We start from the raw sequence: 17,604 nt of genomic DNA, 5'->3' as shown, positions 1-17,604 counted from the left end.
TGGCCATCCCTCGCAGCTTGGGGCATCTTAGTTCCCAAACCAGGGATGGAATCAAAGCCCTGGCAATGAATGCCTTGAGTCCTAACCACTGGACCACCAGGGAAGTCTTGTATAGAAGAACCTGGACCATGATGACCAAAATTCACACCTCAGGACATTGATCCAATGAAAAAAAAATATGTTCCTTCTGGGTAGGAGAGGGGGAGCCTAGGAAATAGAGTTTAGATGCCAAAATGCCAAATCTTCTGGGATGTATTCATGACTTATCAGAATTATAGGCAGAAGATCCTGGGAGTGTGGTTGCAAAACCTGACCAGACCTTCCTCAGTTGGGGGATAGACTTACAGTGGCTAGTTAGCCGTGTTGCTGGCTAACTTGGCAATCTTGGGGCTCAGCCCTGCTTGGAGTAAGAAGTTCTAGGTGAGCAGAAGTCATAAGTGTGACCACAAAACACAGAGGTGGGCTCTGGGGGCCTACCCTCTGCTTAAAACCAGCTCTACAGCAGGCCGTCAACTCACACCTGACCTATGCTTGTCCCCGCGGGAATGAATGAAAGTCACTCAGTCGTGTCTGACTTTTTACCACCCCGTGGACTATACAATCCATGGAATTCTCCAGGCCAGAATATTGGAGTGGGTAGCCTTTCCCTTCTGCAGAGGATCTTCCCAACTCAGAAATCGAACCCAGGCCTCCCGCATTGCAGGCGGATTCTTTACCAGCTGAACCACAAGGGAAGCCCTGTCCCCTCAGGAACCCACCAGCATTTCTTGAACCCTTTCATCCTGGCAGAAGTCTCCCCTCTCCCTCTCTTGAATTCCTGCCCTGGCTGGGACCTGCCCACCCTTCACAGCCAAATGTTGAGAACCTCAGGCATTTGGGAGAGGCCTCAGTGCTTCTGCTGTCTCTCCATGACCTGGTTCTTGACTCAGTCAGCTCACGTAGCACAGATTCTCACACTTTAGCAGCCTCAGCATCTCCCGGGGGCTTGTTCCAACCCAGCCAGCTGAGCCCCACCCTGGGCCTTCCTGATTCAGCAAGTCTGCAGTGGGGCCCAAGAATTTGCATTCCTTACATGTTTCCAGGTAATGCTGATGCTCTGGCCTGGGGACCACACTTAGAGAATGAATATCTCGTCAGCAGGTAAGACTTGCAGATGAGTAGTTCTCAAAGTGTGGCCTTTGAACCTGCAGCATCGGCATCACCTGGGAAATGTAAATTCTAGTGTAAATTCAGTGTCATTTCAAAAATGTCAATTCCCAAAACTTACTCCAAACCTGCTGAATCTGAAGCGCTGGGGTGGGGCCCAGCCTTTGGCTTTTGGAAAAGCCCCTAGGTGATTCTGGGGCCGACCCAGAGGTCTAGAACAAGCTTTCCATCTGTGTAGCCCTTGAGAGAACAGAGAGGGCTTATCTTTGTCGAATGGGTGGGAAACCTGAAGCCAGAGAGGTGCCTCAGCGAACATGCAGGAAATGGGACCAGAGCCCAGGCCTTCAGGCAGCCGGGTTTCAAACCTTTTCTGCCTGCTTTCCCTAGGTGTTTAGGGTGGTCTGACCTCGCTGGAGCCTGGCTGACCTCATGCCGCCATGATAGGAGGTGGGCAGAGTGCCTCCATGCTCTTTGTCCCAGGGCACTGTTAATAGCACTCACCCTGAGGGTGGCAATGGACACAGTCCTCCACTCCAGGTGGAGTTCCAGGAGGAGTCCTAGGGAGTTGGGCAGCCCCTTGTCAGGACAACCTGGAGGGGTGGAGGTTACACTATTATGAGTATAAGAGTCAGATACAATTTAGTAATTAAACAACAAGGAAAACAGTACAAGCAGCCCTGTATACCCCACATGTGGTTTCAGCAGTTACTGAGATCTGGCCACATTTGTTTCTATCTGTTCCTTTTTTTTTCTCTTGTGAAGTATTTAAAGGAAATGCCAATAATCAAGTCATTTCAGCCCCACATTCTTACATATGGTAAGAATGGTTGTTTTCTTACATAACCTCAAGCCCAAGCAATACATAACAAAATCAACAGGAATGCCTTAGGATTATCTAATAGTCTGTCCATAATTGACATGCTTTAGCTTTCCCTTGTCTGCAAAATGAGGGGAATTAAATGAGATGATTAATCCTTTGAATTAGAACCCAAGTGAGGTCCATAGCCGTGCTGGCCAATAAAATATCATGCAAGTCACAAATGCAAACCTCTTATGTAATTGAAATTTTTCTAGTATCCATGCTGAAAAAAGTAAAAAGATATTATTTTTATCAATGAGATATTGTACATTCTTTTTTTTAGTACTAAGCGCATTTCAATAGCCACATGTGGCTGGTGGCTTCTGCACTGGACAGCACAGATCTATACATTATATAAATCTCTTAATTCTAGGGACATCCCCTCTCTTGATCTCTCCATGCCCTTAATTTCCTGCAAAAACAGTCCATTTCTGTAGAATGTCCTGTATGCTGACTGGTTCTTTTGGGTCCCTGTGTGGTCTCATCCAACTTGTCTCCCTGTTCCCCCTTACTTTTTTTTTTGGCCACACCATGCTGCATGCAGGATCTTAGCTCCCCAAGCAGGGATCGAACCTGTGTCCCCTGCAGTGGAATCACGGAGCCCTAGACACTGGCCTTCCACGGAATTCCTTTGGGTGTTTTTTGTTTTTATTTTTTTGTAAGGTCGTTTCATCAATGGCACCTGTCCCTTCTGATAGGTAACACAAGTCAGAAGACCTCTGATGTCTGCTGGGGGTTATCGGTGGGTTCGGGTGGTGATGGTGATAGTTGAGCAGCTTCTCTGGAAAGTTCCCTACCTACTGTTGTCCCCTTGATACTTTCAACACCTGATAGTCATTACCTGAGTCTGTTATGTAACTAGGCAATGGTTCCCAACCTTGAGTGGCGTCAGCGTCACTTGGAGGGCTTCCTAAACACCCCATGACCAGGTGCTGCCCCAGAGCGTCTGATTCTGCAGCTCCGTGGTGGGCTGAGAAGTTGTGTTTCTAACAAGGTCCCAGGTGATGCCACTGCTGCCGGCCCAGGAGTGACACCTTGAGAACCACCATCTTAGGGGCTGGTTTTGCTTACATTTGACCAAGCCCTTCTCATGGGGTTTCCAGTGCTCGGCACCCTGCTGGGGGAGGCTTGTTATGAAAGGCTTTGGCAGCCACTGTTTTCTGAGCCTGGGCCACATGCCAAGCCCTTACCTGCATCATTTTACTTAATCCTCATGAACCACCCTAAGCGATTGAGATTTCCATGTCCCAGTTGAGCAAACTGAGGCTCAGAGAGATGGTTTCTTGCTTAAGGACACCCAGCATGTCAGTGGTGGGGTCAGAGCTGGAACCCAGGTCTGCGTGACACTGGACCTGAGCCCTCAGCCACCATGCTGCCCCGCCTCCTGGGTAAGTGTCACCTCTTCTGTGCACCTGCGGAGACGCTGGCCAACCCGTTCGCTCCCTCTGGTTGCAGGGTGTTCGCTTCCTCCTCCGCCCCTGGATGTTGACGATGCACTTCCAGACCTGGACCTCCTCCCACCTCCGCCTCCGCCCCCTCCAGCGGACCTGCCCCCTCCTGACGAAGAGCCCCCCTCCGCGATGGGGGCGTCACTCATTTCAGACTTAGAGCAGTTGCACCTGCCCCCACCCCCACCCCCGCCACAGGTACTGCCAACCCCCTGGTACCTGATGGAGCTCCACGGGTCAAAGGAGGGAGGGGCGGGGGCTTTCAAGATTTTAAGCCTGGAGGTTGTTAGGTCCCTTCTCCGACTCAGTCCCTTTTCAAAGCTCTTTCAGGCTGGTAAAAGTTGGATGTGTTTTTCAAGATCCCTGGAGAAGGGATGCCACACCCTTTCCACTTCAGTACCTCCATCAGCTCTGAGGAGGACATTCCCCTGCATCTAATCTAAATCCTTCATCTGCAGAGGAAACCCATCTCTAACCCTCTGCCCTTGACAGGGGCATTGTAGACATAGGAGGGTTCCAGGCCGAGGGAAACCGTGACTTCAGGAAGATTCCTTAGAAGCCGAAGGAAGTATCATTGACTGGGTGAAGGAACCCAGAGCAAGGAGTTGGGAGAGCTGGCCTCAGTTTATGCCTCTGTACCAGGGGGTTCATGGGGGGGCTTTCCTGGTGGCTCGGCAGTGAAGAATCTGCCTGCCAATGCGGGAGATCCTTGGTCCAGGAGGGTCCCACATGCCACGGGGCAGCTAAGCCCGTGCACCCCAGCTACTGAGCCTGTGCTCTGGAGCCTGGGAGCCACAGCTACTGGGGCCTTAGAGCTTGGGCTCTGCAGCCGGACGGGCTACCACAACGAGAGGCCCACTCGCTGCAACTAGAGAGTAGCCCCCGCCCCTACAACTAGAGAAAAGCCCAAGCAACAGCAAGGACCAGGCACAGCTAAAAATAAAGACTATTAAAGGGGAGGGGGGCTAATTGTGCCTGGCGCCACCAGATGAGGGGCAGAGCTGTGTGGTGTCCCTGTTGGATGACTCTTCTCCCCTCTGTCCCCACAGCCCCTGGTGGAGGGGCCTCCACTGCAGCCTCGGCCCAGTCATCTCAAGCCCGCAGAGGAGGAGCTGCCGCCCCCGCCAGAAGAGCCTGTCGGCTTCCCTGAGAGAGAGGCCTCCACAGGTATGACCGAAAGGAGTCTGTGTGGCCCCCTGGGGCCCTCGTGGGACCAACATGGACTTGCGGGGGCAGCTGGGGGAACAGGGACCAGCTCACAGTGCAGTAATGGGCCTTATCGTTGTGAGGCAATTTTATTTCTACTGCCTTAACATTTTTTTCCTTTATAACTAAAATCCATTTAAATATTGATCTGCAAAATTTGCCTTGAATTTTTTTCACTATTTAAGTTTTTGAATACATAACACACTTACATAGTACAAAATAAAAGCATAAGGAACTTCTCTGGTGGTCCAGTGGCTAAGACTCTGCATTCCCAATGCAGGGAGCCCAGGTTCGATCTCTGGTCAGGGAACTTGATCCCACATGCCAGAACTAAGAGTTTGAAAGCTGCAACTGAAGATCTTACATGCCGCATCTAAGACCCTGCATGGCTAAATAAATACAGAGACAAATTTTTAAAAAAATAAATAAAAATAAAAGGCACAGAAAGGCACATTCCAGATAGACAATCTGTTAATATCTTGTGCACATCCTTCAGAGGTATCTTATGCATATGCAAGCAGATACAAATATGTCCTTCCTCACAAATAGGAGCAAGCTCTGCACTGTTCTGCACTTTGCTTTCTTTTCTTCATTCAGTCTTAGAACTCATTCGACATCAGAACATGAGTTTCCTTGTTCATTTTCACAGCTGCATAGTATTCCTTAGCTGGGCCTGACTACACGCATTTAACTGGTTGCCTGTGGACAGGTGCTCAGGTGGTCATGCTGAGTGAATTGCGTTGCACCTGGTCATTTTGCCCGTGTGCACATTCATGAGATAAATTCCCAGAAGAGGAGGCACTGTGATATTTTTGCCAAGTTGTCCTTTTTGGTCATCCCTGTCTACACTCCCACCAACGGTGTCACGAGTGCCCATCTGCTCACAGCTTCTCCAGCACCGTCTGTTACTCATTTAATAAATGGCTGTTAAGTGCCTGCCATGTACCAAGGCCTCCTCTAGTCCCAGGTTATAAAGGAATTCTTCTCTGGCTTCTTCCAGTGTTCTTACGGTTCCTCTTTTCACATTTGAATCTTGGCTACGTTTGGAATTAGCTGGGTGTAAGCTGTCACGATGGAGCTCTCTGTCTTGTGTTGATTTTTTTGCAGATGGCAATTCATTTGTCCTAACACTACCTGTCTGAATTTTAGCCTTTTCTTTTTTTGGCCACACTGTGTGGCATGTGAGATCTTAGTTCCCCCTCCAGGGATTGAACCCAAGCCCCCAGCATTTGAAGCACAGAGTCTTAACCACTGTACTGCCAGGGAAGCACCTTGATTTTAGCCTTTTAAAGCCCACCACCTTCCTTCTTAATGTCCCTCATGATCCTCCCCATGAGCTGTGCTTACAGCCTATAGGGGTTTGAGGCAGAGACCTGGCTCTCCAGATAGGTCCTGGGTGGTGACTGGGTACAGTTCTCCCAGGCTGGTCAGACCACAGCCTGTGTTTCCTCTACCCTAGACATCTGTGCCTTCTGCCACAAGACTGTGTCCCCCCGAGAGCTGGCCGTAGAGGCCATGAAGAGGCAGTACCACGCCCAGTGCTTCACATGCCGTGTCTGCCGCCGCCAGCTGGCCGGGCAGAGCTTCTATCAGAAGGATGGGCGGCCCCTCTGTGAACCCTGCTACCAGGTAAGCCCGGGGCTATCCCCCAGGTGCCAGCACTGAGCACCTCTTTTCCCACAACCATTTGGGGAGGTAGGCACTAGTGACCCATTTTACAGATGAGGAAGCTGAGGCTCGGAGAGGAACTCAGCCAAGGTGTGTGCATTTCCTATGACTGCTGTAACAAATGACCACAAACCTGGTGGCTTCAAACGATACATACTTATTCTCTTATGATTCTGGAGGTCCAAGGTCCAAAATCAGTTTCACTGAGTTAGAATCAGTGTTTTCCTCCCTCCGGAGGCTTTAGGGGAGAATTCCTTTCTCACCTTTTCCTGCTTCCAAAAGCTGCATTTCTTGGCTCCTTTGTCCATCTTCAGAGTCAGCAGTGTGGCATCTTGCATCAGTTTCTTTTTTCTCTCTGTATCAGGTCTCCCTCCGCCTTCCGCTTTTAAATACTCATGATGACATTTGGGGCCCATATGGATAACCCAAGTTGATCTCCCCATCCCAAGATCCTTAGCTCAGTCACACCTGCAAAGTCTCTTCTTTTTTCTTTTAACTTTTTGTTTTGTATTAGATTATAGTCGATTAACAATGTTGTGATAGTTTCAGGTGAACCACAAAGGGACTCAGTCACACGTGTTCATGTATCTGTTCTCCCCCAGGCTCCCTGGCCATCCAGGCTGCCACATAAAAATTGAGCAGAGTTCCCTGTGCTGTACTTGTTGGTTATCCATCTTAAATATAGCAGGTGTGTACATGTCCATCCCAAACTCCCTTACTGTCCCTTCCCCCTGGGAACCTTAAGTTCATTCTCTAGGGACTTCCCTGGCAATCCATTTAATAAAAGCCTTAACAAGATTCCGAGCTTCCAATTCGGGGCATGGGTGCGATCCCTGGTTGGGGAACTAAGATCCCACATACTGTGTGGCACAGCCAGAAAAAAAGTTCGTTCTCTAAGCCTATGAGCCTCCCCATCCCAAGATCCTTAACTCAATCACACCTGCAAAGTCTGGTGTTTTTTTTTTTTTTGGCTGCCCTGCACCACATAGGAGTCCTGAGTCCTTACCACTGGACCACCAGGGAATTCCCTGCAAAGTCTCTTTTGCCATGCTAGGCAGTCACAGGCTCCAGGGCTTAGGACCTGGATACCTTTGGGGGCATCATTCAGCCTGTCACACTGTCACACTCTGGTCAGTGGTGGAGCTGGTGACCTGCCCCGGCCCTGGCTGGTTCTGGACCCTGCTTGTGGTCTTGCCACTCCCTCACCTAGAGCCACAAGGTTCCAGGGTGTGGTGTGATGGGGCATTTCTGGGTACCACGTGTAGTCTGGAAGCACTAGTTTGGATGCCAAGGTGCTGGAATTGCTAACTCTCCAGTGGCACGTGGTGGCATTTCTCCGTGTGGTGTACAGACCTCCCGTATACCTCCCTGGGGGTGCAGTCAGCCTCACCTTGTCTTCATAGATTGGTTGCCCCTGGCAATCTGCATTTTTAACAAGTCTCTCCAGTGATCCTGATACACACTGAAGTCTGAAAACTACTGATTTGAAGGGTTAGAACATTTGGAGTCGGGACTGTTTAGAAAACTCAGAATGACCTGATCCCAGGCATCGAGGAGCTATGGGAGGAGAGAGGAGCCAGGCTGTCCCAGCCTGACCCTCTGACTCCATCAGTGTGACTCCTCTGATGTCCTTATGCCCTTCCCCAGCGTGGAGCCAGGCAGGGGTGAAGCAGTGGGGGGGAGAAGGGGTGAGGGTGCGGTTTTAGCTGAGAGCAGCCAGAGCCAGGAGGGCCTTCAGCAGCCAGTAGAGGGGGGAAGCAGGAAATGCTGCCCCCACCTGACACATCTGTCCAGAGGCAATCAGGTTACGATGAACAGGAGCACAGCCAGGAGGGGGAAAAGACATGCAGGAGAGGTAGATGAGTCAGCGGGAGGCCTTTGCTCTGCCTCAGTAATACCTACCCCTTTCTCCTCTCTCTTTGTCAGCCCGCCTCATTCCAGAAGCGATTTGAGGTAGCTTGTAAGAATGCACATATAGAGACCTCCCTGGTGGTTCAGTGGCCAAGACTCCATGCTTCCAGTGCAGGAGGCCCAGGTTTGATCCCTGGTTGGGGAACTAGATCCCAGATGCTCCAACCAAGACCCAGCGCAGTCAAATAAATACTTTTTTAAAAATAGAATGCACATGATACTGTAATCAATAATAATGTTGAACACCTTAAAACTTCGTTAAGAGGGTAGATTTCATATTAGATATTCTTACCACAATAACACACAAAAAATTTTAAGGATACATATAATACTATGAGAGGGCTTCCCAGGTGGCGCTAGTGGTAAAGTACCCACTTACCAATGCAGGACACATAAGAAGGTTCTATCCCTGGGTTAGGAAGATCCCCTGGAGAAGGGCATGGCAACCCACTCCAGTATTCTTGCCTAGAGAATCCCATGGCCAGAGGATCCTGGAGGGCTATAGTCCATAGGGTCACAAACGGTCGAACACAACTGAAGTGACTTGACACGCACACATAATACCATGAGATATAAAATAAATTGATAAAACAGAGGAAATCAAGGTAGAAAGTGAGATGAGATCCAAGGAAAGTTAGTACTTGAATAATATGAAAATAACTTGAAAAATATGTGAAAGATCGTTATACTCATTCCTAAAAGTGGAGCATGAAATCGGACTGAAACTTCCAAGTGGCCAAATGGAAAATGGTAAGTTTCAAGATTTATCATCCATAAGATAAAAAGCATGACAGTTCCTCTAGGAATGCCTTTTACTGATTCTGAAGCTTTAGAGAAATTTTTCCTATGGACCCTCATGGACCCCGGCCTCGAGCATTTCCTAATCACAAAAAAAAGATGCAGTCATAGCTTCATGGCAGGATTTCTCACTGTAAACCAGGGATACAGGGCCAAACTTGATCCCCTTTAAGCAACGTGGAGGTTTAGGGGTAGTAGTTAGGGTTCCGATTGCATGAATGTGAGCACCTCTCTTGTACCTCTGCCTCCTGGGCCCCTGTGGGTAGCTGGTCCAGTGCCCCTGGTGGCTTGGAGGGGGCACACCCACGGGCTGGCTCTGAGGTGGTGGCCTTCTGTCCCAGGACACCCTGGAGAAGTGTGGCAAGTGTGGTGAGGTTGTCCGGGAACACATCATCCGGGCCCTGGGCCAGGCCTTCCACCCCTCCTGCTTCACATGTGTGACCTGCGCCCGGTGCATCGGGGACGAGAGCTTTGCCCTGGACAGTCAGAATGAGGTGTACTGCCTGGACGACTTCTACAGGTAGGAGAGGAGACCGCACACGGAGGGCTGCGTGGGGCTCGGGTGGGGTGGAGTTGCTGAGCCTGAGTGCTGGAGGCTGGGTCAGAGCTATCCTGCCATCGCTGGACCTGCAGAAACCACCACTGCCTGTTCCACATACCCTGTGTTTGAGTGACCACCTGTGTGCCGCTGACACTTTTTTTTTAAATTGGAGTATCATTGCTTTACAGTGTTCTGTTTCAGCTGTACAACAGTGTGAATCAGCTGTATGTATACATACATCCCCTCCCTCTAGAGACTCCCTCCCACCACCCCATCCCACCCCTGAGGTCTCACAGAGCACCAAGTTGAGTTCTCTGTGCTAGACACTGGCTTCCCATCTAGCTAGCTGTTTTACACATGATAGTGTATATGTGTCCGTGTTACTCTTTCAATTCATCCCACCCTGTCCTTCCTCCACTGTCCACAGTTCCATTCTCTACATCTGCGTCTCTATTCCTGCCCTGCAAACAGGTTCATCTGTACCATTTTTCTAGATTCCGTATATATGTGTTAATATACGATACTTGTTTTTCTCTTTTTGACTCACTTCCCTCTGTGTGACAGGCTCTCGGTTCATCCGCATCACTACAGATGACCCACTTCTGTTCCTTTTTATGTAGCTAACTCTTTTTGAGCAACTCCACTTGGGTTAGGCCATTTAATCTCAAAACTGTTAGTACAGGCAGGCACTATTAAAGGTTCTGTTTTCGCAATTGTGGCAACTGAGGCATGCAGTACATAAGTACAGTAGGTCCCCTACATACGAACCTTCAAAGATGCGAACATGCATCTGATTCCAGCAAGGCCCCAGAAGCTGTGCCATCGTCAGGCATGAGTGAAACTGCGGCTTGCGCTCCGTCTCCTGTTGCTGACGATCCCTCAGCTCTACCATCCCCCACCTCTTCTCCCTCCTGCATTCAGTAACTCTTTTTGTTTTGTTTTGTTTTGTTTTTTGTTCATAGTTTTAAAACATCCCTTTACTCATTAAGCATATTAGTATTAGAATCTTAAAATTTTTTTTCTAGTAATTTTAAAGTATTTCAAACATATATGCCACTCCCACTTAAAACAAACTTCTCTGGCTTGTCCATAATGGATCCTGCCATCTCCCTACAATCCCAGCCATGAGATTTTTCTGCTGGGGCCTCAGCTGGTTTAAGAGCAGCAAAGACACGCAGGCATCAGGGCTTGCCTTGCTGCCCAAATCCTACTGCACTGGGACTGCACAGTCAAAGCTGAGGGATTAGTATTTTAAATCCCAAGATGTAGAAGGTTAGCTCTATCTGCTTGATGGTTTGGTTGCTAAGTCATGTCCGACTCTTTCGATCCCATGAACTGTGGCCTGCCAGGCTCCTCTGTCCATGGGACTCTCCAGGCAAGACTCCTGGAGTGGGGGGTGCCATTTCCTTCTCCCATTCAGTAACTCTTTTCGCCTCTTCACTTGATGCCAGCCCCTGTAGGCCAGCTGTTGTATGTACTACTATACTTTTCAGTCATAAGATTAAAAAATGTTTTCCCTATTTTGTGTGTTTGTTTTTAATGTACATATTTGTGTGAAAAGTATTATAAACCTATTATAATATAATATTCTATAACCAACTGTGTTAGTTGGATAACTTTGTTGGACCGACGAACACACTCTCAGAACAGAAATCATTTGTATGTAGGGGACTCACTGTACCTAAGTCTCCCTGATGGTAAGTACGGAAGCTGTGATTCAAACCCCGTTGACCTGACTTCAGGGCCTTGCTGTCAATCCCCAGACCGCAGTGCCTCCCCTCATAGCTAGAACTGTATGGAGCAATGGTGACACCTATGTCCGAGAGGCCTTGTCCATCACTGCCCAAGGGGAGAGACAGAAGCGCCTAGCCGAAAAGGAAAGAAGAAAAAGCAGTGATCTATGATACAAGACCAATGAAATGGGTTCACCCAAAACACACACATGAGATTTCTCTGCTTTCTCAAATTCCAGTGTTCCTCAGTCACTTCCTTCCCTTGGGCTAATTATACGCTTGGGTCTAATTACCCAGGTCTCTCCATTTGCTCCTGCCAGGAAGAAACAGGCATTTGTGGTTGTAGCTCCAGGTGTAGTCACATAGCAACGGATCCAAAATAGCTCTGGGAGGTGAACCAGAGCCAGCCCAGGTTCTGACAGCTAATTTCTGCGGTCGTGGGTGTGAACGCCTCCTGAGCTTGGGTTTCTTTCTCTCTAGGAAGTTCGCCCCGGTGTGCAGCATCTGTGAGAATCCCATCATCCCCCGAGATGGGAAGGATGCCTTCAAAATCGAGTGCATGGGAAGAAACTTCCATGAGAATTGCTACCGGTGTGAGGTGAGTGGAACAGTGCTGATTTAATTAGATGTAGCTGGTCCAGTCCAATCACCACATGAGTCCTGTTGAGAGCCTGCTGTGTGCCAGGCCCTGGGCTGAGACAAGTCCAGGTGAGGGCTCTGATCTCAAATTGCTCACCATCCAAGACTTCCCGGGCAGTCCCGTGGTTAATACGCTGAGCTTCCGATGCAAGTGGTGCAGATTCAATCCCTGGCTGGGGAACTAAGACCCCACTTGCTACACGGCGCGGCCAAAAAGAAGAAAATCGTTAGCCCAAGCTGTCTAATAGCAGAGACAGATAAGAATGGAAATAACTACAAATCTAGTCTTTGAGTTAATGGTAGAAACCAAACTCAACCTGCTTTCTACAAGAAAGGGGACCTTAACAGGAAGGTTCTTGGTGGTGATGTCATTGATGACATCAAATGATATAGGGCTTTCTGTCTGTCTCTTGGTTCTGCCTTTACGCGGGTGTTTGCTTCATTTTCTCTCGCTATGCCCTGGCATTCTCTGTGGGGCAGGAGATACACGGCTGGCTCAGGTTTACATCCTTCCAACTTAGAAACCCCATCCAGTGATCCCTTACAGTCCCAAGACCTCTGATTCACCCAACTTGGATCACATGGCCCATTCTGGATCAATCAGTGGTGGGGGCTGTTATTGATAATCTCTGGGGCCAGGGAGGCAGCACTGTATGAAACCATTGGGATTGATTGTATCACTCAGTCGTGTCCAACTCTCTTCGAGTCCATGGACTGTTGCTCACCAGGCTCCATAGAATTTTCCAGGCAAGAATACAGAAGTACGTAGGCATTTCCTCCTCCCAGGGGATCTTCCCAACCCAGGGATTGAACCCGCATCTCCTGTGTCTCCTGCATTGGCAGGAGGATTCTTCACCACTGAGCCAACTGGAAAGCCCCCTGAACTGCCAGGGAAGCCCTGATACAACCATAGGAAGGACAAAAGGAATGCTGGGCAGACCCACACCACAGATGGCCTTTTAAGGTGCTACGAAAGAGCATGTATAAATCCGCTTTGGGGCAAAGAAGGCAGTAATTAAGTCAAGTGATCAAGACTGGTACAATCAAAGCCCTCTTACTTAATTTTATTTACTAGTTTATTTTTGTCTCTGCTGGGTCTTCCTGGCTGCACGGGTTTTCCTCTAGTTGTGGCCAGTGGGGCCTACTCTCTAATTGTGGTGCACGGGCTTCTCATTGCAGTGGCTTCTCTAGTTGGGTGTTCTAGGGTGTGTGCCTCAGTAGTTTCAGTTCCCCAGCTCTAGAGCACAGGCTCAGTAGTTGTGGCTTAGTTGCTCTGAGGCATGTGGGATCTTCCCAGATCAAGGCTCGAATCCATGTCTCCTGCATTGGCAGGCGGATTCTTTACCTCTGAGCCACCAGGGAAGCCCTCAAAGGCATTCGTAGAGGAGGCAGCACTTAACCTGGATCTTGCAGGATGAGTAGAAGTTTGCCACATAGTCCAAGGGGGAAAAGAAGTCCAGAAAGAGGCAAGAAAGGGCCTATGAAATCCTACTGTAGCACAAACGGCCTGAAGAATTGGAGGAAGTGGAAGTTTCTAGTTGTGTCTGGAGTGTAGACTGCTGGATATAGAGTGAGGCCAGAAAGAAGGAAAGGGCTCCAGGTGCCAAGCTAAGGAGTCTGCCTCAGGCTCCATGCAGGGAGTGGGGAGGCTGGTTAGAAGCTGGTACAGCGGTTCCAGCAAGAAATGCCTGGGGAGCTGCACAGACCTCACACTCAGAAGGATCCTCTGTTTGCTTTGAAGCTCTGCTGTCATTTTTTATAATTCTCCATCTTAAAATTCTTCATTTTTGAATAAGGGACTCTGCGTTTTCATTTTGCCCCAAACTCTGCAAATTATGTATAGTCAGTCCTGCCGGCAGGCTCTAAGAATCCACCCTTATCTTTTCCTGTCTTCCTCATGTCACTGATGTTTTGGTGATGATGACAAAGGTATCACCTAAGTGGGGACTCCCAGAGCAAATCTTTTTTTTTTTAAATTTTAATTGAAGTGTAGTTGATTTCTAGTGCTATGTTAATTTCTGCTATACAGCAAAGTGATTCAGTTATATATATGTATGTTCTTTTTCATAGTCTTGCCTAGAAAATTCCATGGATGGAGGAGCCTGGTGGGCTACAGTCTATGGGGTCACAAAGAGTCGGACACGACTGAGCGACTTCACTTTCACTTTTCACTTTCCATTATGGTTTATCACAGAATATTGAATATAGTTCTCTGTGCTGTACAATAGACCATGTTGATCCGTCCTATATGTATTAGTTTGTAACAGAGCAAATCTCTTAATCAGCCAGTGAGATTCCAAACATTTATTCACTCACATTTACGCAGAGGTCTGGAGCCAAGAAGCCATTTTCACTGACAGTGACTGAGAGTTTAATCAAGAAGTTGACACACTGCTTCATAGTTATGTTGACGTGTTGGTTATAGTTCAAAGTTCGGCTGATAACACATCTTGAAGGAACAGTGGTGAAATTCAGATGCTGTTATCCCTGCCATAGCCCACATTAGGTCCAGTGGTGACTGGCATTTCCGTGGGCCTGGATGGTGAGCAAATAAACCCTCCCTGCTTCTCTTTGGTCAGCTTATTGGGAACGTTGCCCAGGCTGCTTCTGTGAGTCAGAGTTTGGACTCTGGCAGCTGCATTTCAGAAAGTAAGGCTTCAACCGCAGTGGTCTGAGATGTGGATACTGTTTCTCTAGGAAGGGAAGTGGGTTTCAAGGTGCCATCCACACTCTTCTCACCATTCCTGCCCTTTTTTTTTTCGCTGCACTGTGCTGCCTATGATCTTAGTTCCTCGACCAGGGATCGAACCCACACCCCCTGCAGTGCAAGCTCAGAGTCTTAACCACTGGATTGCCAGGGCATTCCCCGTTCCTGCCTATATTGTGGTCCATGTTATTTCTTAAAATTGCCAGAAGAGTAACAACGCTTTCATACTCAGTATTTTTCAATATAAAATGCTTTCATACACATCACCTTGAAAAGTGGAAGTGTTAGTCGTATAGTCATGTCGACTTTTTGCGACATCATGGGCTGTAGCCCACCAGGCTTTTCTGTCCATGGAATTTTCCAGGCAAGAATACTGGAGGCGGTAGTCAATCTCTTCTCCAGGGGATCTTCCTAACCCAGGGATCTAATCCTGGTCTCCTGCATTGCAGCAGATTCTTTCCCTTCTGAGCCAGCAGAGAAGCTCCTTATTTAATCCTAATGATGAGCTTTTGATATGGGAGTTACTGTCTTCATTTAAGATGAGGAAACTGAGGATGAACAAAGTGGTTTTGCCCTGTGTTCTGGGCCGGGTCTGACAGCTTTCTGCCACCTGGCAGCTCCTTCTCAGGCTCTGTGACTTGGTCATAGTTGAGGTGTTTCTTCATTTGATTCTAATTTAGAAGAGGTCACATGTGCCCCTTTGGGACTTTAGGTTTGGCTCTTGGTGCTCTCAGAATGCCAAACAAGTGGCTGTTAGGAATAGCACAGATCCTGGCATTCAATAGCCCAGAGTCACCTTGAGAGACTCAAGGTGCAATTCCAAGGAAGAGACACACGAGGGCGCCCTCCCCAGCTGGCGGAGCTGGATCAGAATGGTTGTGACTCCCGAGTTGTCTCTAAGATCAGCCTTTCTGGTCTCATCCGTGCGGCTCAGGGGAACACCAGCCACGCCCTGAGTGGGTCTCTGGACGTTCATCATTCTTGTTATTTCCTGCATGTGCCCAGGTGAGGCCCAGCTGAGGTGTGGGCTTGTGGCAAAACAGTAAATTTAGCAAAGTCTGGGCCCCGAATCCCCAACCTCATTCTAAAATCTTTTGGGGATCTAAAAGTTGGAAAGATGAAGGTTTGTGACAGTGTTTAAGCTGTGTTAACAGTGAAACAACAAAAAGACCCCTGGACTCTGAGCCTGAAAACCCGGTCTTATCCTATCTCTGGAACCAGCTGTGACCTGGGGTGGACGCCATCCCTCACTGGACCTCAGGGAGGGCTTTTAAGGCCCTTCCAGCCCTTTCCATGATCCCTTAGGAGGCTTCTCCACCAAAGGGCCCCGTCTTCTCCCAGTGTCCTGGATTCTCCTCTCAGGTGATTCAGTTAATCTCCTCCATGGATGCTGGCGAGTCCCACCTGCTTGGGCTCCGTGCTGCAGGGCTCGGGCCTGGGTCCATCCACATGTGTCTTGTTCCCGCAGGACTGCAGGGTCCTCCTGTCTGTGGAGCCCACGGACCAGGGCTGCTACCCGCTGAACAACCGTCTCTTCTGCAAGCCGTGCCATGTGAAGCGGAGTGCTGCGGGGTGCTGCTGAGGGCACCCCCGGGCCGGGGGCTGCGGCTGCACGATAGGCCCACTTGTCGGGCCCGTCCCTAACCTGTGTCCCTTCCCGACCTGTTCTGGCATGCTTTCCTTCCAAGCCACACACAGGGACCAGCTTGCAGCTCCGCCCATCACTTCAGCCGCTGAGCCCCAGCCTCCTCCCGGCTCAGCGCACCCTTCAGACTCTAAGCGGTTCTGTCTCTCCTCTGGGCACCAGAAGGCTTTCATACTGTGAGCATCATGCCCGGGGGTCCCACCTCCACCGCTCTGGCCCCTCTTGAGCACTGGCCTCAATCTCCCTTTCCAGGGGTCAGTTGGGTGAGTCTCCAGTGGGCACCCTGTGTCCATAGCAATGATCCATGAGCTCTGAGGGTGCTGAGCTATTAGATATTAGAGTACAACCCCAGAGTCCTTTAAAAAGCACTATTTTTAACATTTGAAGGTTAAATGATGAGAAACATACTTTGGATTTGGGAGGAAGGTGGGGAAATACCTTCCATTGTTCACAAATGTACAAGATAGTGACCCTCCTGGTGGCACGGCCTTCCCACCTTGGGGCCATGTTGACATGGGGCTCAGGCCCAGGCATGAGCCTGCACGGCAGCGGCAGGAACAAAGGGTGACATGCTGACACCCAAGGACGATGTCAGCAACTCCTCCACCTGCCTTCTGGCACCTCCTGTGTGCAAAAGTGATTCTGCAGACACAGATTAAGTGCCTGTTATTTGCCAGGGAGCAGAGCCCAGGAGCCCTTGGGTGTTCCTCCTGCAGCCTTGATGGGGGCTGTGCTCACACACACACACTCACTCACACACACTCCTCCAGGACAGGAACAGGGGTGTCCCCCAACCCCTGCCCAGGCCCTTCAGCCCAGGCTGCCCCGTGACCACTGCCCACTCAAGGCCACACCTCTAGGATTCTTTTCCCTTTCAAGAAAAAAATCATTTGTTGCTTTGTAACTTCTAAGACATTTTGTAGGGCATGAACACACGAAGCAAAAGGTGCTTTCCTCCTTGGGGTCATCTTAATGTACCACATGCTCTTAGGAGGATTCTCAGAGCTCCAGGTACCTGGAGGGTTTCTGTGTAGGGCCCCTTAAGGGCTTCAGACCAGAACAGAGCTGCTTGCCCGAAGCTTAGAGCAGCGAGTCCCAAACTCCAGGCATTCCCATAACCTCCACAATTTTTATCACATGAGGACCTCCTGTTCTCTCACTTCCTTAATATTTTCTTTAACTCAACATCCTTTTTCTTTTTACTCGCTTACCAATTTAGTCTTATGCTAACTAAGCAATATATCCACACAGTCACATGTTGATGTGCTAGTTATACATGAAAATAAATGCATAACTATTCAAA

General features: G+C 49.2%; 1 protein-coding gene across 3 annotated transcripts in view; it reads left to right on the top strand.

Moving 5' to 3' along the window:
- The window catches only part of FBLIM1 (filamin binding LIM protein 1), a 26,052-nt gene extending 8,448 nt beyond the window's left edge, over positions 1–17,604 (top strand). For all 3 annotated transcript variants that reach the window (XM_043923679.1, XM_043923678.1, XM_043923680.1), the window contains exons 4-9: positions 3,461–3,651; positions 4,503–4,620; positions 6,119–6,288; positions 9,378–9,556; positions 11,791–11,908; positions 16,125–17,604. In XM_043923679.1, coding sequence (XP_043779614.1) covers positions 3,461–3,651; positions 4,503–4,620; positions 6,119–6,288; positions 9,378–9,556; positions 11,791–11,908; positions 16,125–16,238 — 890 coding nt within the window. In that variant the 3' untranslated portion in view covers positions 16,239–17,604. The remainder of the gene's footprint in view (positions 1–3,460; positions 3,652–4,502; positions 4,621–6,118; positions 6,289–9,377; positions 9,557–11,790; positions 11,909–16,124) is intronic.

Source organism: Cervus elaphus, chromosome 14, assembly GCF_910594005.1.
Source record: "Cervus elaphus chromosome 14, mCerEla1.1, whole genome shotgun sequence".
Classification (NCBI taxonomy): Eukaryota; Metazoa; Chordata; class Mammalia; order Artiodactyla; family Cervidae; genus Cervus; species Cervus elaphus.
This window is presented reverse-complemented; position numbering and strand designations above follow the sequence as displayed.